A 16927-nucleotide genomic window follows, 5' to 3' on the forward strand; every position below is an offset into this window, starting at 1 on the left:
ACTATATTTATGATAGTCAATGTATGCGAGTATCATTAAAATTTGGAACTATTCAAGACCTTATGATTGGGTTGTGCATCTTAAATTTGAAATTTTACCACTTAAATTTTTAATTTTTGTGCATTTTATCACCACTAGTGAAATTTTTATCAAACTAAGTGGTTTAAAAAACAATTTATATAAAATAAATGATTTTAACTTTTGACATCAATTACAATCATAACCGATATAAAAAAATTAACTTTTTACATCGGTTATAACTACATCCGTACAAAAATCTAGAAAAATAAATTTTTATATCATTTTGTTGTCAATGTAATGATAAAATGCAAAAAATTAAAAATTTGAATGATAAAATTTGCAAAATATTGAAAGTTGAATGATAAAATTCGTGAAAAAAAAATCTTGAGTGAGAAAATCTACGAAATTATGAAAGTTAAATGATAAAATTCATAAAAATAAAACTTGATAATAAAATTCACAAGATAATAAAAATTTGATGCCCAAAAAGAAATACCAGCACAATCGGCTGAAATATACAAGTATAAAAAATAAAAAACATTTGAACTATAGGGGTCAATATTCATGTATTTAATTTTCTTGTTTTTTCTTTCTTTCTTTTCTTATCTACCACAATAAAAAAAAACATTTGAACTACTTTTTTTCATCATTATTATCATATTGTTATTCTGTTCGGTTCTTAAAAAGTTATTGTAACGTTTAGGTTTGAAAACAAATTAATAACTTCAAAATTTTAAATTACTTATTTTAAAATAAAATCCTTCACATACTCTTTATTCTATTATAAAATTTACTAATTTAATTTAATACAATAAATTAAAAAATTTCATCGAATACATAAAAATTAAACTGTTACAGTACATTGTGCACTTGTTTGTTCACAACTGGAGTATCGAATATCGATGGCATGATTCAATTTGAATTCAAAACTAAGAGAGAGAGAGATGGTTTAAACTTAAGTAATTATACATCATTAAAAAAACACTCTTTAAGATTGGGGAAATAGTTTAACTCTATATGCTAGTCGAAGATGGAGTCCAACTGCCAAAAACATGTACAAGTCAAACCTCAATGTACTCTGGTACTCTGCCCTTTTATGGTAATATCATTTCAACAATACATTTTTTCAACAACGAGAAATAAAAAAGATACAAATAAAATGAATGATATGACAATTTTTTAAAAATATTAAAAAAAGTATTAGTGAAAAAATTGTATACATTAGGCACAGGTTATGATGCATCATGCCTTATTTTATTTTTATGTTTCCTACAGGTATCTTTTTGGAAGCAATTATGTTGAAACATTGTCGGTTATTAAATATGCTTTGAGAGAGGTGTCTACAATTATCGAGTATAAGTAACTCATGTATAATTACCTGTTGAAAAAAATAAATAAGCATGATGCATCTCCCTGTACATTTTGCATGACACATCACTGAAAAGCTACTGAACTAACTTGACTTGGATCAATCACAACCCCATGAACTGTTCCTGACCGGCCTAAATATCTACGGTGTCTTACAGATGGAGAAGAAGATAGTTGAACGCCATTAGGAATAGGAACCTTCTGTGAGTGGCCAGCAATGCATAAGGCACCAGTATCATCTTGTTCCCAGTATACTTCTACCATAAACCCAGTAGGGTTTTCAGCAGACTCTGTTCCTGGAATTCCCACAAACCTAGCTCCTATAGGAATCTGCATGTTTATTGTATTAATCAGCAAAAATGTACTAGTTGTCTTAGTTGCAACTTATATTGAACTGAAAAGCAGAAGGGTTATATCTGCAACTTTGACTATTGTGATCGGGTATAAATAAGGTATTTTAGAGGTATATACCTAATACGTCACCGTAGAAAAATCTAAAGCAAAATACTGTTACACTGACCTGCACAGATTCCCCAGATGTTAAGGTCAGGGTCACTAGTCTCCCTTCAGCTGCAGCACTTTCTAGCTCTGCTTGTCTAGCAATATTCAAGAAAACTTCTTCGAGCGTTGTTAGACCAAGCTGGATATCAGATATGCCAAATTCTTCTTCTCTATCTTGGAGCTCTGAAAAGAAATTCTGTTTGGGAAGCAACAGGAATATAAGACAATGTATCCCATATAGTTAAGCACGATCTGTGTTTATGGCTACTTTGGTGTGTGCTATGCATAATTTTCACTAATATATAGGCCACACGGAGCAGTGGAGCCTGCCTGTCTCTATGTTACCTAAATAATTTTTAGCTATATGTCAAATACATGTAGTATGCACCCATGATTGCAACTGCAACTTATATGTCCACGGGGAATGTAAATATAGGAGTTATCCTTAATTATAATCATAAACTGTGACATTACAGAAATAGACAGGCTTCATTTAAATATTTTCATGAAGAAGGGAATTACTGAACTAACCAAGAACATATTCCCAAATTATTAAAATACAGTGAACAGACGAATCATTTTCTCCCCTTTTAGGCAACAAAGAATTTGTCAGATCTTTTGCCACTTAAAATTAAGTATTGCTGTTCTCTGGTAATACACTAGATAAGTAAGTTAAAGTCTATTATAATTAATTAATTATCAATAAGTTCAAGTTTGAAGCTGACAAAAGATACAGAAGTTTACATGATCATCATAACCAGAGTAACTATTGTGACTCAAAGATAAAATTTCAGCCAATGGGGATCAACTTAAACTAGAAAATTTCAATAAAGATCTGCTTCCATGTCAATCAGTATTTTAACAACAGTTAATATTGAAACCCTGTGTTAGAGTTAATTTAAAGGAAATGGACAATGCCGAGGAAAGAAAGCTTACCGTCATGAGCGCCTCTCTGTCATGAGGAATCACAAAAGTTAGGAAGTTATGGTTCTCCTCTTTTGGCACTACATCTAAATGCTGTCAAAATATTTCAGGGGTTAAAAACATACTGTTTTAGTCATGGAAATATTTTTAATCATCACGGCATCATAATAATTCATCTCACATTCTTAAAGAATTTCTTCACTGCCTCACGACGTTCTGTAGATATTGCATCTCCATTGGCAGGACTATGTTCGATATTGTTTCCATTGAAGCTGATATTAGCAATAAAACCAGTACCAAAGCGGGACTTCAATCTGATTGAGGTGCCAATGCAGCGAAGACTTCCTTTTGCCATGATTCCTATACGGTCACTTAGAATGTCAGCTTCTTCCATAGAGTGCGTTGTAAGAACAATGGCACGCCCTCTCTTTGCATTTTCAATTATGTCCCACACATGCCTTCTTGTTATTGGATCCATACCAGTAGTCTAGGAAATTAAAATGAAAGATTAATCTTGTAATCATGTCAACAGAATATATTCATGAAAGGAATATACTGCTTTGCATACCGGTTCATCCAGAATGACTAACTTAGGGTCACCAATAAGGGCAATTGCAACACTGAGACGGCGTTTCATTCCTCCGCTGTAACTTCCAGCTCTCACTTTGGCTGCATCCGTGAGTCTTACCTCTGCTAATGAAGTCTGGGTAATCTACATTTTTACCAAAGAACTTGAATTAAAAGGAATGGGAGGCCGTATTCTTAATAGCTAATAATTTCAAATATTGCACACACATATGTGCACACACCCATAATCATTGATTTTACAAAACGATTTAAGGCCTGGATTATACATACTGATTTTATGGAAGCTGGGGACAGGCCTTTAATAGTAGCAAAGAGTTGGAGGTGTTCCTGACCAGACAGTGCATCCCATAGGATATCAAACTGCAGATTAGAAAATTCAATAGCAGGTCAGTCATCTGATAATGAAAAGAGAATAAAATTCATTGCATTTGAAAATCATATTTACGCATTCTTAATGTGCTAAGATATGCATCCATACATCAAAAGCATATCTATGGTGTGTGTGTGTGAGAGAGAGAAACACCTGTGGACAGACTCCTATAAGCTTTCGAATGTTTGACATGCCAGTAGAACTTCTGATTGAATGCCCATAAATCAACGCTGTTAAAGAAATTGAAAATGTTAACATACTCTTGTTGACTATTGTAATTTTGATTAATGAATGTTCAATGTAGTAGTTAACAACAGACACAGAAAGAGAGTATCACCATCTCCATCAGTTACTGGAGTTACCCCTGTCAAGCAATTAATAGCTGTAGTTTTTCCAGCTCCATTGGGTCCTAGAAGACAAAATAACTGATCCTTTGCAAAGTTCACCCACAAACCCTGAAAATAATTTCAGAATAGCACATTGATCATCATCCTAATATAGGTCAATCTCCACAAACATGAAATATGTGGGACATTCAGATAAAATAATAAAGTATGGGAGAAAAGTTTGGGGAAACAGCAAATTGATAATCATGGATTCATTATCCAAAAATCAAGCTGAGAAAATTTCTGCATGTTTGTAGTTTGTATGACTCGATAGAACTAATTCCAACTAATTACAAGCACTCAAGATAAAAGAGCCCTTTGTGCTTGAAGCATGCATAAGGAAATGTACAGGCCCAACAATCTTTTCCTTCTTGGCCTGATTCCTGAGATTTCACTTTTAGTGATAAGAATGGGGAACAACAATCAAAATCATGGCTGCTCATTCATAGCTTTAATATCATATCTGAATTAATGATCCAGAAAATTGTTGCATGAAAAATTAATAAGAAATGCTTTACCTTAACTGCATTGTAAGGTGAAGTTCTTTTACATTTAAAGCAGCAACCAATGCTACGTGTGCCAGGATATGTCTTTGCAAGGCCACGTATCTGAACAGCAACATTTGCATCAAGAAGACCTTCTGTTAGTTGCTGTTTCACTTTGTTTTCTTCTTCAAGGACATCCTCATCATCTGGTGTACTTTGTTCTTGACGTGGGGCTGAACCTATACAGCTACAAACCCCACCCTCTACGAAAGGAAGACAAGGAGATGGGGAAGAAGAGTTAAGCCACAAAGAGCAGGAAAGAAGAAATACAAAACACAACTTAAACCACAAAATTAATTACCTTTCACTTTTTGACCTCCTTTTCCCATCCAATAACTGGGATTTAGAAAGTACAATATTGATTTCCTCACACCTGATGCATTTGGGATTATATTGTCAAAGTAAATGGCCAGAACAAACCAGAGAAAGAAAGTAGCCGCAAGCCATTTATAAATGTCATCCTGTCAATGAAAAGAAACAAAATACTGAGTACTGTTGCAGTAACACAACTAAGGCTGAAGGGAAGGGAGGAATCAAAGCAAATATAACTAAGGAACAGAAAGTAAAAGGTAAAAGCAACCAAAAGGCTTCTTAAAATGAAGTGGTGTATGAAGTAGGGATTTAGAGGTCAAATGATTGCATACAATAGTTATCACACAGTCTGAATCATTAAGAGCACATTCTCCCCGTTTACTCCAGCTAATGCCTTTGTCTTCAGAAGTTGCAACTGCATCTGAAAGCACTTTTATACCTTGAGCAAAAAGATTGGGAGGGAATAACGACCACACGTTTCGTATAGTTTTGGAGAAGCTATCTGTGTAAGGAAATCCTTGTTGTACCACAAGCTGCAAACAGAAAAACAACAGACAAAAAGAACATGAGCACTCCTTCTTTCTGCTTCTAAATAAACCATGTCTACAAAGCAAAAAAAGGATTCATACCTGAGTCACAAAGCCGACAATAAATATAGAGAACCCCACTGTTGTTGCCGAAGATGATTTCCGAATGAAAGCAGATATCATGAAGGCCAAGCCAGTCTTGAAATAAAAAGGGAAGCCATATTACACATCATACAAATTGTAATGAAACAACAGAATCTATTAACAGTAAGCCTATAAGAAATCCATGAATATTCTCACCATATTAAGTTCAAACAGGAAGAACAGAACGAACAGAACCACAAAACTGTTATCCAAGAAAAAGCGAAACTGGAACATCATTCCAAAGAGAACTATGAGGAGGGACGATAGGATTGTGACAACTGCCTCCCAGATGAGCCAGGAAAACCAGTAAGCAAAGTCGTAAAGCCCCATCATATTCATTGCCTGCGTGAACAAAAAACCACACAGTAACAGCAAATTCAATCATAAAACTATGGCACAGTTTCCTAGGGTCATGGACTTAAGTGTGTACTTGGGTGAGAGCATCCGAAAATTTGATTATGAATTAAATTAATTTTGGTTACTGTTGTTGATTTTAAAGTGAAGTGATTTATATTTGAATATTTTTATTCTCAATACAAGTTATTAATAAATTTCAGTACAATTATTTTTATCCAAGGTAAAAACTGTTAAACTAAGAATCAATTCCTCAACCTGATATCAAATCAAATATTAAACATTTACTTAAAATCATGTTTTCTACTGTTTGCACAAGATATCAGACGATCCAACATGAACAAAATTATGAAACATGCACTCAGGGTGAACACACACACAAAAAATGTTATACTGCATCGGTACCTGGCGAAGTTTAAGCTCTTTCTCCGTCACCAAAGAGCTAATCTGAAGAACAAAATTAAACATGGCGATCGCGAGGAAAAATGCAGGACCAATTGAAGCCACAGCAGAGAAAGGATTCATGGAAGGGTGCGCGAATTCCCTCAGAAACACATTCCAACTGAAATCCGCATCTGAAATTCCACCAATCCATCAATAATTAGATCACACCAATTCCAAACTCCGAAAAACAAACACAATTCAATTATCCCAAATATAACGAGTAATTTTCAAAATTTTCACACCTCCAATAAGGTATCTGGCAATTTCCCTCTCGGCAGCAAGCTGAAGAGGGAGCTGAAACGAAGCCGTGGGATCCTCGTACTTCCCTCGCCGCTGAAGACTGGTGGAATTGGTCTGAAGACCGTAGCTTATAACGGTGTCGTTCCTCTCCGAAAAATGAAGCGCTCCAGGGCACCGCATAGGGTTGCTGAGAAGCCACGCATCCACTTCACTCTTTTCCTTAAAAGACTTCACCTGCACAAACACACACACACACACAACAATCAATTACGGATAATTAACTATTCATGTACTTATTAATTATGAGTCTCATCTTAAAACGGACATTGTTAGTGTTTTCGAATCGCAATCACTAGTATTCTCTAACAAACTAACAATTAACATTTGCCGATACCTTGGAGGGAGGGATGGGGCGGCCGGGGTTGTTGTTCATGATGCGGGCGACGATGGTCTGGAACGTGGGGCTGGCGTGGCCGCTCCAGACGAAGTCGTAGCAGGGGAGTTTGATGAAGAACTTGTCCTCGCAGGGAGTGATGGGGGGAGAAGGTTCCATGGGAGGGTCAGTGACGCTCTTGTAGGAGGAGGAGGTCGAGGTCTGTGCCTTGATGGCCTTGTCGATTGCGAAGATGAGGAAAATGAATATGAGAGGGGAGAGTAACTGTAAGAGGCTGGCTCTCTTGTTCCGCCATGACAGCAAGAGATTTTTCTTCAGCAAGGCCTTGAATTGCAGCGCCACCAGCGAGATGCCGGTGAGAGTGGTTGCCATCGTCTGAATCAGAATTGTGTTTTGAATGTGAATATATAGAGGGAGAGCAACATCGTCAATAACAATTCATTCCAATAAGGGAAAGCGCGGGTTTCCCTTTTCCTTTCTCATTCTCAGAGCTGACGCAATCCTACTTAACGTTTCACACTCCAATGCCTATAATAATAACGACTATTGCCATTCTTTTTTTTCTTTTTTTGTTGCAAGAAATATTTTCATGATTAAAAAGTTAAGGAAAACATATATAAATTTGGATACTAAAATTAATACTGGCAAAACAAAAAAGAGTGACCTAAATTTTCATCGACCAAAAACATAGGCTAAAAAATGCTCTTAGGTTCCTTTGATTAAAATGCTTATAAGTTCATCGAACCAGCGCATAAATTCAAATAAGTTAATTTTTAAGTTATTAATTTTTTTCTTCTTTTCAATTTAATTTTCACTGATTTATTTGAAATTATTTTTTATTCTTTATTTAACTTAAAAACAATTTTAATTATTTTAATATTCTTCCAAATACTATATGACATATTTCTTTTCTTAGTTACTATAAAACTTGAAATTCCACTTTTTTATTATTTTATTTAATATCAAACTATTTATTTAAATGAATTAATACATTTTTTATTTAAAATGTTTAGTCACTAAACAAAAGTTGATAAAAATCAAAATATAAAAGAAAAATAATTTTTGTTTTTGTTTTAAAATAATGTTATTAATAAAAATTAAATTGATTTTAAATAATATAAGTTTATTTTATTTAATTATACTTTTTATTTTTTATTTGAAGAAACGTTATTTTATTAAATTTATATTTTAAACAATGAATAAAATCACAGAATATTTATTATTCTTCTATAAAAAAAAATTATTTCCTTACTTTTAAGTTGATAATTTATTAAATAGTTTATCCTTTTTTCTGAAAGAATTATCAAATAGTTTATTTATTAATCTTATCAAATATTTTTAATTAAATCAAATAGCTTATAATCTTTTAGTTTTTTTAGCTTCTAGCTTATCAAAACAATTTGTTTCAAAATTAATGTTGCATTAAATATTTTTTCCAAGACTACCTTTAATTAATACTTAATGAAAGTAGTGTATTTGAAAAGTAATTAAGTCATTAATTAGAGATATAAATGGCATATCAAGAAATTAACTCATATTTTATCTGAAATTCAACAAATTAATTATATTCTTTAATACATGTTCCAAAACCTTAAAAGTTATAATTCAAAAGAAAAAAAAAACCTTAAAAGTCATACTCCATGTCACTATAAACAAAGAAATTAAAGTTCATTTTTTTCTTCTTAAATATAGGTAAAACTTGGCTACTTTTATTTTATTTAATGAGAATATATTTAAAAATCAAAATATCTTTCATTTAATAGAAATTTGTGTTTAATATTAAATTTCAATGAAGGTTAACTTAGAAAAAAAGTTTATCTTTAAATAAATGTGAAATTATTTTTTTTTTATAAAAAAGAACCAAGAAAATATAATCTGAAAGGGAGAGTAATAATTTTATGATAATTAAATTATGAGTTTTGCTAACTAGTATCCATAGGTATTTATTTAGAAATTAAGAGGGAAAATCATTTAGTATGGAAACTATAGAAGAATACAAAAATGATCACGAGCTGCATAATTTTTTACCTCCCAATAGAAACATGTCTACATCAAGTCTCTTAATCAATATTTCCTTTCTTATTAATGATAAGATAATTTCAACTTATTTATGTTTTTTAAGGAAAAATAGTTAGTTTATTTAATCTAATTAATTATACTATCATTTTAAATTTATTTTTTTATTTAATTTTTTCTCATTAATATTTAAAAAAAATAATTAAATAATGATATGCAAGAAAATAAAAAATAATAATTATATAGAAATTAGAAAAAAAAATTATTTAGATAGGATTGATGGGTGATCCGATACGCAATATCCGTGTCACTACTACCAAACTCCGAAGAGGATTCAGAGACATCCGCAAATAATTTGAATCTGTGTTGTCTACGGACTACAGAGGGATATTTGGGTCATTTGGACGGAACACGGTGAAGGACAAAATTGTCATTAGACGGTTAATGGAAAATTAGGAATAAAAAATTGGATGTGTTGACCATGCACTTCGATGTAATCAAGAACTAAAAAAAAAAATTATAAACTATAGTCAAATATTATTTTTGGAGAAAACTATAGCTAAATAGTTTACGTGCCGCGTTTGTCACCCGATTTCTCACAAACAGAGGGCCACTTTATGAACTTGCTCCTTAAGCAAGCAATTTGAGTCACAACGTTGATTTTACACAAAAAATGATTTTTCCTGTTGATTATTGAATTTTTTTTATCAAGAACTGAAGACAAATTTGCTATAAAAAATAAAAATCGAAGACAGGTTCTATACTAGAGTCTAGAGTGTTTATAATAATTTAAGTTCACTTTTGAAAAAATAATATTTTAAAATTTTAAGATAATACCATCTTCGGTCATGTATGTAAAAAATAAAAATTTAATTCATCAAGACCAATAAAATTGTTATAAAATAGTTAATTTAATTAATAATGATATAAATTTTAATTTTACTCTAAAAATATTCATAAAATTAAATGGTTAAAGTGATAATTACATTTATTAACATATTGGCAATTCAATAGATAATATTTTTAACTAATGAATATTTCTAATCTTAATAGCCTAAGAAGAGTGATAGAAACATGCTTTTTAAACACTTTTCCTTTTTGTTTTATAGTCGATAAAAAAAAATACTTTTTCTATTTATTTAAAATTTATTGTCATAAAATTAAGAGAATTCATATATGTCATGAGACCCACAAAATATTTTGATTTCAATGAATTTTAACTAATAAAAATGATATGTTCAAAATACTGAAAAAGAATGTGCCTGATGTGTGTTCCTTGAATTTTTTATAGCGAAATAAATATATTAAAAAATAAGCGAATATCTCATTAATATATATTGTAATAAATTAATGACACAAAAAGGATTATACTACATAAAAAATTACAATTAACATATATAAAAGTGATTTTATGTTTTTTATAATTATGGTAAGATGTAAAATGTCTAATAATGGGGAAAAGGTATATAGGATAGAGATAAGAAAAAAATGGTGTAAAGGATAGGGATAAGAATACACCAGCATTTGATACAAGAGAAAATGTTATTTCCCGAGAATCTTAAATTTAAAATGTTTTAAGTGTTTATTTATTTATTTTTTTGAAAATAATTTTCATTTTTAAATTTTCCAGATTTAGAAAAAATGAATTAAGAGTAAGGTACTCTAGTGCCACCGAGTTTTTACTTTTTCGGAAAAGATTGAAAACATTTATATGTTATTTTCAGTTTTGAGTCTATATTTAAAAAATGTATTCTAAATTTTAACCAAGCTTATATTTTACTTTTATTTTTTTATTTTCTTTGAAAATAAAAACAGAAAAACACTCAAATCAATCATCATCTTTTTAGTTTCTCATGATTTGATTTTTTTCAAATAATATTTTCAAGAATTTCTTTGGCCAAATTTTCCACAAAAATATTCTGATGAAGAGAGGTGAGAATTTATTAAGTTTCTCAAGCTAAAAAAATAAGTTTAGTGACTGTAAAAATATCACGTTAGTCTAATTAAAAATTATAATAAATATTCTATTTTACTTTTATATATTCAGAAAATTTATATGACAATATATTTATGATAAGCTAAACAAATTTAGTCATTATAGGAATCATGATTCCCGGAAGTACAAAATTTTTCCCTTGTACCAAATGTTTGGTAAAAGATTCGATTAATTTGTATAAAATTTTAGGTTTTAAACTAGCTGCTATTATTGTACACAATAAAAAAAGTATAGAAAAAAAAAATAGAAGCTGTATAACTGAAAAAGGTTGATAAACATAGATGGATGCGTATATTTAGTGAGAGACAGAAAGAAAAGAAAAATAAAAAATATAATGAGAGATTTGATATAGAACTATAAAAGGAATATATATAAAGAAAAAATGAGATAAAAAATAAAAATATATTGTACATGTTTACGGAAATAAGAAACATTTATAATTCAACCGTTTAATGATAGCTACGAAAGTCAAGGTCGAATTAATACCTCACATATAAAAAATACACTATAATATCAATTTAATCATAAATTACTATTTAAATTATTTTAAAATTTAATAAATTTTTCATATATAATAAATTATGATTAAATTATATTTTTTAGGTATTCTCCCAAGTATTCCGCATTTGAAAATTCATATGGACACGTCAAATTCATGGCATCGCTTTATTTGCATTTTCCACGAAACACACTAGTTTTCGAACCTTAAGAGATCGTGTATTTTGTTGAACTTTAATTTCTTTTTTTAAAATAAAAAATTATAGTCAAAGCTAAAAAAATAGTCAAAGCTCAAGGATGACGATATTGTTTCTGTTAATATTGTCTGAAACCTTATTTTTTATTTTTTTAAATTGAGAGGTATTCATTTGTTTTTTTTTAAAAAAAAAAAAGTTGACAGTTTTTCCTTAGACTAGGTGCCTAATGTTTGAATCCGTTTTTTGCCGACCCAAACCCAATCAATTTAACTCCTGATTTGATAAAAATAACTTATCAACATTAAGATTTTACAATTTAAATTTACATTAGTTAGGACTTTACTTTAGAAAGTTTATAAAATTAGAATTCAATCTCTGATTTATTCAAATTTATTTGTCGGTCAAAATCGCTGAATTTGTTCATTTGATGATCTTCACAATCGTCTATAGTTTTGTAACATGACTTCGGATGGATTTGGTTGTGAAGAAATTGATGAGAAGAGAATTTTTTTTTCTTCAAAAAATAGCATTATCTCACATCTCTTTTTTTATACTTTATTTTAAATACGTCTTCCTATTTCTTTTCCATTCGTGTTCTTGGCTTCATTTTTCTTACTTTTCTATTTTTTCTCTCTCTTTTTTTTTTTTCATTCTTCATTCTGCTATGTGCCTTATAATTGATAATTATGATATTAAGACACCTAATATTTTTAAACACTTATCTAACATCCAAGTAAAGGGGAAAAAATAAGAAAGAGAACAGAGCGAATGAATCACTCTCATGATTTCTTATCCTTTTTCAAGCCTTTGTAAAATTATATTATGTAGGAATTTCAACATGTCTTTTTTTTTTTCTTCTTCTCTCTTCTAGGTCTAGATTAGTGGACTTCTAAATTAGTCTGATTTCTTTAATTATTCATTTTTTTCTCAATTAACCTAATTTTTTATAATTATTTTGCTTTCCTTAATTAGTCATTTTCCTCAATTAGTTTTCTTTTCTTAATTAATCATTTTTTCCTCAATTAGACTTCTTTCTTTAATTAGGCTTATTCTCTCAATTAACCCTTATTTCCTCAATTATCTTGTTTTCCTTCATTATTCATGTATTTTTTGAGCTTTATTTTACTCATTAAGCATTATAAATCTATCACTTTTAATATCTCTGCACAAAAACTTAAATGATGTTAATTTAACATTTATTTACCAAAAAAGAAAAATTACAAATTCCTATATAATTTAATCCAAAAATATACTCATAATTAACCATTATTATATATATATATATATATATATATATATATATATATATGCTTGCTTTATTTTTATAGTCACACTTAGTTATTAGTTATTTACGTTGACTTAAAATTAAAAACGGTAATAAAATTTTAAGTGATGATATTTTTTATAATTACTAAGTGATGATATTAACTTATTTTAATTGTATAAACTAAGTTAATTGTAAATTTATATTTTTGAATGAAAATATTTATATATTATCAAAATTAACTGCAACTTAATTTATGAATCTATAGTTTAATTTTATATCATAAAATGCCAATATGTTTTTAATAAAAATAAAGTAAATTAAGAGCTTATTATGAAATTGGTATTGAGTCTTCTTATCTTAGAACTTCTTTTAAATTTGAGCATAAACAATTTTTAATTCCTCTTTCTTTAGTGATAAAAATAAATAAGAGTAAGGGCAATCTCTTGAATATTTTAGGTTTAGGAATTTTGTTAATTTCTCAATGAAATCATAATTAAAGTTACTTGATTGTGACAAGCTAAAGTAGAATTATGTTGTCATTTCATATTATTTTTGTATAAAAATATATTTTTATTTTATTTTTTCAAGTTTATTTTCAAAATAATAAAAAATATTACTCCCATGCGAATAATTTACGATGCACAAGAACATGCACTACTAGTTTAATAAAAAAAACTCACAAATATTTTTTTTAATTTGATTCTAAACATCTCAAGTAAAACCTATTTGTTAGAGTTCAGACTTAAAAGTGAAAAGTTATCTTATTCGCGATTGACCTATAGTTGAAAACATTCTGCATCTCAAATAAATTCTCTTCATCAACAAATATTGAATTCCCTTATTTAGGTTATTGAATGAAATTTAGACAAAACAAAAGCCGTTGAATTAATGAAGTGGTATGGAGTGAAAAATGTCAAAAAATATCTACATGCAGACATCCTAACCTAAATTTAACTTGTTTTTTCAAGACAAATGATTGGTTTCCACTTCTCTTATCATCATATCCTTAAAAAACGGGGGCAAAATTAATCCAGATGAGTGACTCGCCTACAAAATTTTGGTGGAACAGAATGGTCAGTTAGAATTTGTGTTCATTTACTTGAGTTAAAGGTAGATTGTCAATGATACTAAATATAAAAATATTTTTAATTATTAAATTAGTCCTATGCACAGCAATTGACATTCTATAGTTCTTCTAAAATCTTAACAGGAATTGTCCATCTAATATTTAAACATGTATCACTACCATCTTTTTTTAAAATTGCTATACAAATTACTTGGATAGAATATATATATATATATATATATATATATATAAGTTCAACTCCGTATGCCATATAAGTAAATTTACTAGTGGAGTTAATATACTGGATGAATAGTACAATGCTTAAATTTTAGATGCATTAAATGAGACAATTTTTTTTTTAAATCTATTGCATAAATTTCACATATTTTGATAAGATAAAAACATAGTTTATTCATCTGTAAAGAAAACACACTTTATCCTAATTTTCTTTAAACTAAATTAATTTCATGACTTTTTTTCTTCCAAGAACGTTGTCAGTTCCGATGAAGGAGCTAGACAATTTCTGTTGAGAAAAAAGCCAAGTTTTTTAAGAGGCCGTGTGGTAGAGGCAAAGGTTATGTGCCAAGCTATTTTAAATTTTTTTTATTAGTCAAAAAATTTATTTGATTATTCCATAAATAAATATTTTTATTAGTACTTTTTAAAATGTTATTTAAAATAAAATTTTTAAAATATTAAATTTTATTTTTTTTATCCTTAAAATATTTATTTAATTTTTTTATTGTCCATTTTAAATATGTCATTTTTTATTTTTAAGCTATTTCAACCGTTAATTTTATTGAATATTATAATTTAATAAACTAGTTTAAAAATTTTCAACTACTAATTAGCTTTTTAATTTTCAACTAACTTATTTTGCCAAACATAACCAAAGAAGATGGAAAAAAAAATAGTGAAATCAAAGTAAAATTCTATAAGATCCACACTTTTACTTTCTATTTTAATTTAAAATTTTCATCTCTTTTTATTTTACCAAACATACACCAATTTTTTCTACGAGTTAATTTTATTCATGTCTGATGGGACAACGAGAATATGAACTTGGTACTTCTGAGAATTTTCTGACCACATGGGAACATAAGAAAACTGAAAATGTTTTGTCGTGACAAACACTGGTCCTTTGATACCCAATAGTGTGACTCAGATGACAAATTGCCTGGGTTGGACAATTGGCCTCGTAGGAAATGTCTGAATAGTTTGCGTGAGTATGTTCAAATTATTGTCATTGAAAAATAAAATATGATCGTTAATCCCATTTTGCATTGGAATGGGACATAGGAAAGAGAGATAGAGGAAGAAAAAGAAAAAGTAAAAAGAGAAAATGATAGGTGTAATAAATAATGCAATGAAAAAAAAGAGAATAAAAATGAGATATAAAAGAAAATAAATAAATACACATAAATAAAGTTATGTCTGAATAAACACTTTGTATCTCCAACATTAGATTTGCAAGAGAAACCTAAGCTTTAATTATGATTAAAAGTATATGACAATTTGAATGTATCCTAAACATGGACTAAATATAATTACTATCACTCATTATTATAATTTTATTGATCATTTGGTCTATTGCACATTGATGACTCTTACCATATTACCTTATATGCAGATATGTACACGTGATAAAGTTATAAGATTGATTTAATAAGAATGAAAGGTTTTAAAATTCAAGAAAGAAGAAAAAGAGGAAAAAGATATAAATTCAAATCTCTCCTTAACATTTTAATAAAAATTAACAATTAACATTCTAATAAGGAGAAATAAAAAAAAACATGCACACATTTTCTATATGTACGCACGAGATGACGAGAGTATGGGGCAAATTTTATAGTTTTTTGTCAGTGGATTTTGGGGTGATGATGAAGTTTACGTGCCCAATGGGAAAACGCGGCAAGTAAAACCCTGTGAGTGGGCTTTAGACAATTCCCATAACGGAAAAGTCATGGAGTTTGCATCGTGGTGCTCATGTTCGCATAATCAGGTCAGATCATAAAAGCTCTAAGTTTAAATTGTGTTGAATTTTTGAGATTTGAGTTTATTTTATAGTCTATGAAAGATTTTTATTTTGATTCGATCTAATCTTTTTAAAAGCCTAATTTAGTCTGATAGTTTTTTTAAAAACTTTATTCACATTAAATCTTTAATATTACTTTGATATGGAGTGGCAACGTAATAAGAAAGTTAGAGAAAGAAGGAAACGTTAATCGAAATACAAAATGACATATGACTCATACCTAATTATAGGAATAAAAGTTATGAAGTAGTAATGTGTAATCAAAATTTGTTAGTTTCAAAAAAATAATTAATTATACCCAAAAAATAATATAAATACATATTGGTACTCAAAAAATAATATAAATATATATTGGTACTCAAAAAGTAATATAAGTATATATATATATATATATATATATATATATATATATAAGCCGGCGTATGAGGCTTATAAGACTTTCTAATAAGCCTAAGCCTGGTCTATTTAACTTAACAGACTTATAAAAAAGCCTGAGCCTAACCTTTTAATTAAATAGGTCAGGACATGTTAGACTTTATGTAGGACCCTGTAGGTCGGCCTAGCCTATTCCCACTCCTAACGCCTCGTACTGTTACACTTCGGAATGTCAACATCAACCCAGGAGAGGGCAGTGTAGTCATTTAACCAAGGGTACATTCGAAAGAAGAAATTTCAGCAATCTTGTTAACTAACCCAATACAAGTTCGCATTCACACTAGACAATCAATCACAAA

The 16927-nt window shown here is 29.2% G+C and overlaps 1 protein-coding gene across 1 annotated transcript; it reads right to left on the bottom strand.

The window, feature by feature from the left end:
* Nucleotides 1-990: 990 nt before the first annotated feature.
* On the bottom strand, nucleotides 991-7621 carry LOC100786538 (ABC transporter A family member 2). Its single transcript, XM_003527016.5, has 16 exons — nucleotides 7119-7621; nucleotides 6727-6958; nucleotides 6446-6615; nucleotides 5843-6028; nucleotides 5645-5740; nucleotides 5348-5548; nucleotides 5005-5164; nucleotides 4677-4906; nucleotides 4110-4227; nucleotides 3926-4002; nucleotides 3673-3762; nucleotides 3383-3526; nucleotides 2996-3301; nucleotides 2827-2907; nucleotides 1910-2086; nucleotides 991-1719 (listed from the first exon to the last, which is right to left on the bottom strand). The coding sequence occupies exons 1-16, from the start codon at nucleotides 7488-7490 to the stop codon at nucleotides 1456-1458; spliced, it is 2904 nt and encodes a 967-aa protein (XP_003527064.1). The 5' UTR covers nucleotides 7491-7621; the 3' UTR covers nucleotides 991-1455.
* Nucleotides 7622-16927: the final 9306 nt, after the last annotated feature.

This window comes from Glycine max, chromosome 6, assembly GCF_000004515.6.
Source record: "Glycine max cultivar Williams 82 chromosome 6, Glycine_max_v4.0, whole genome shotgun sequence".
Lineage (NCBI taxonomy): Eukaryota > Viridiplantae > Streptophyta > Magnoliopsida > Fabales > Fabaceae > Glycine > Glycine max.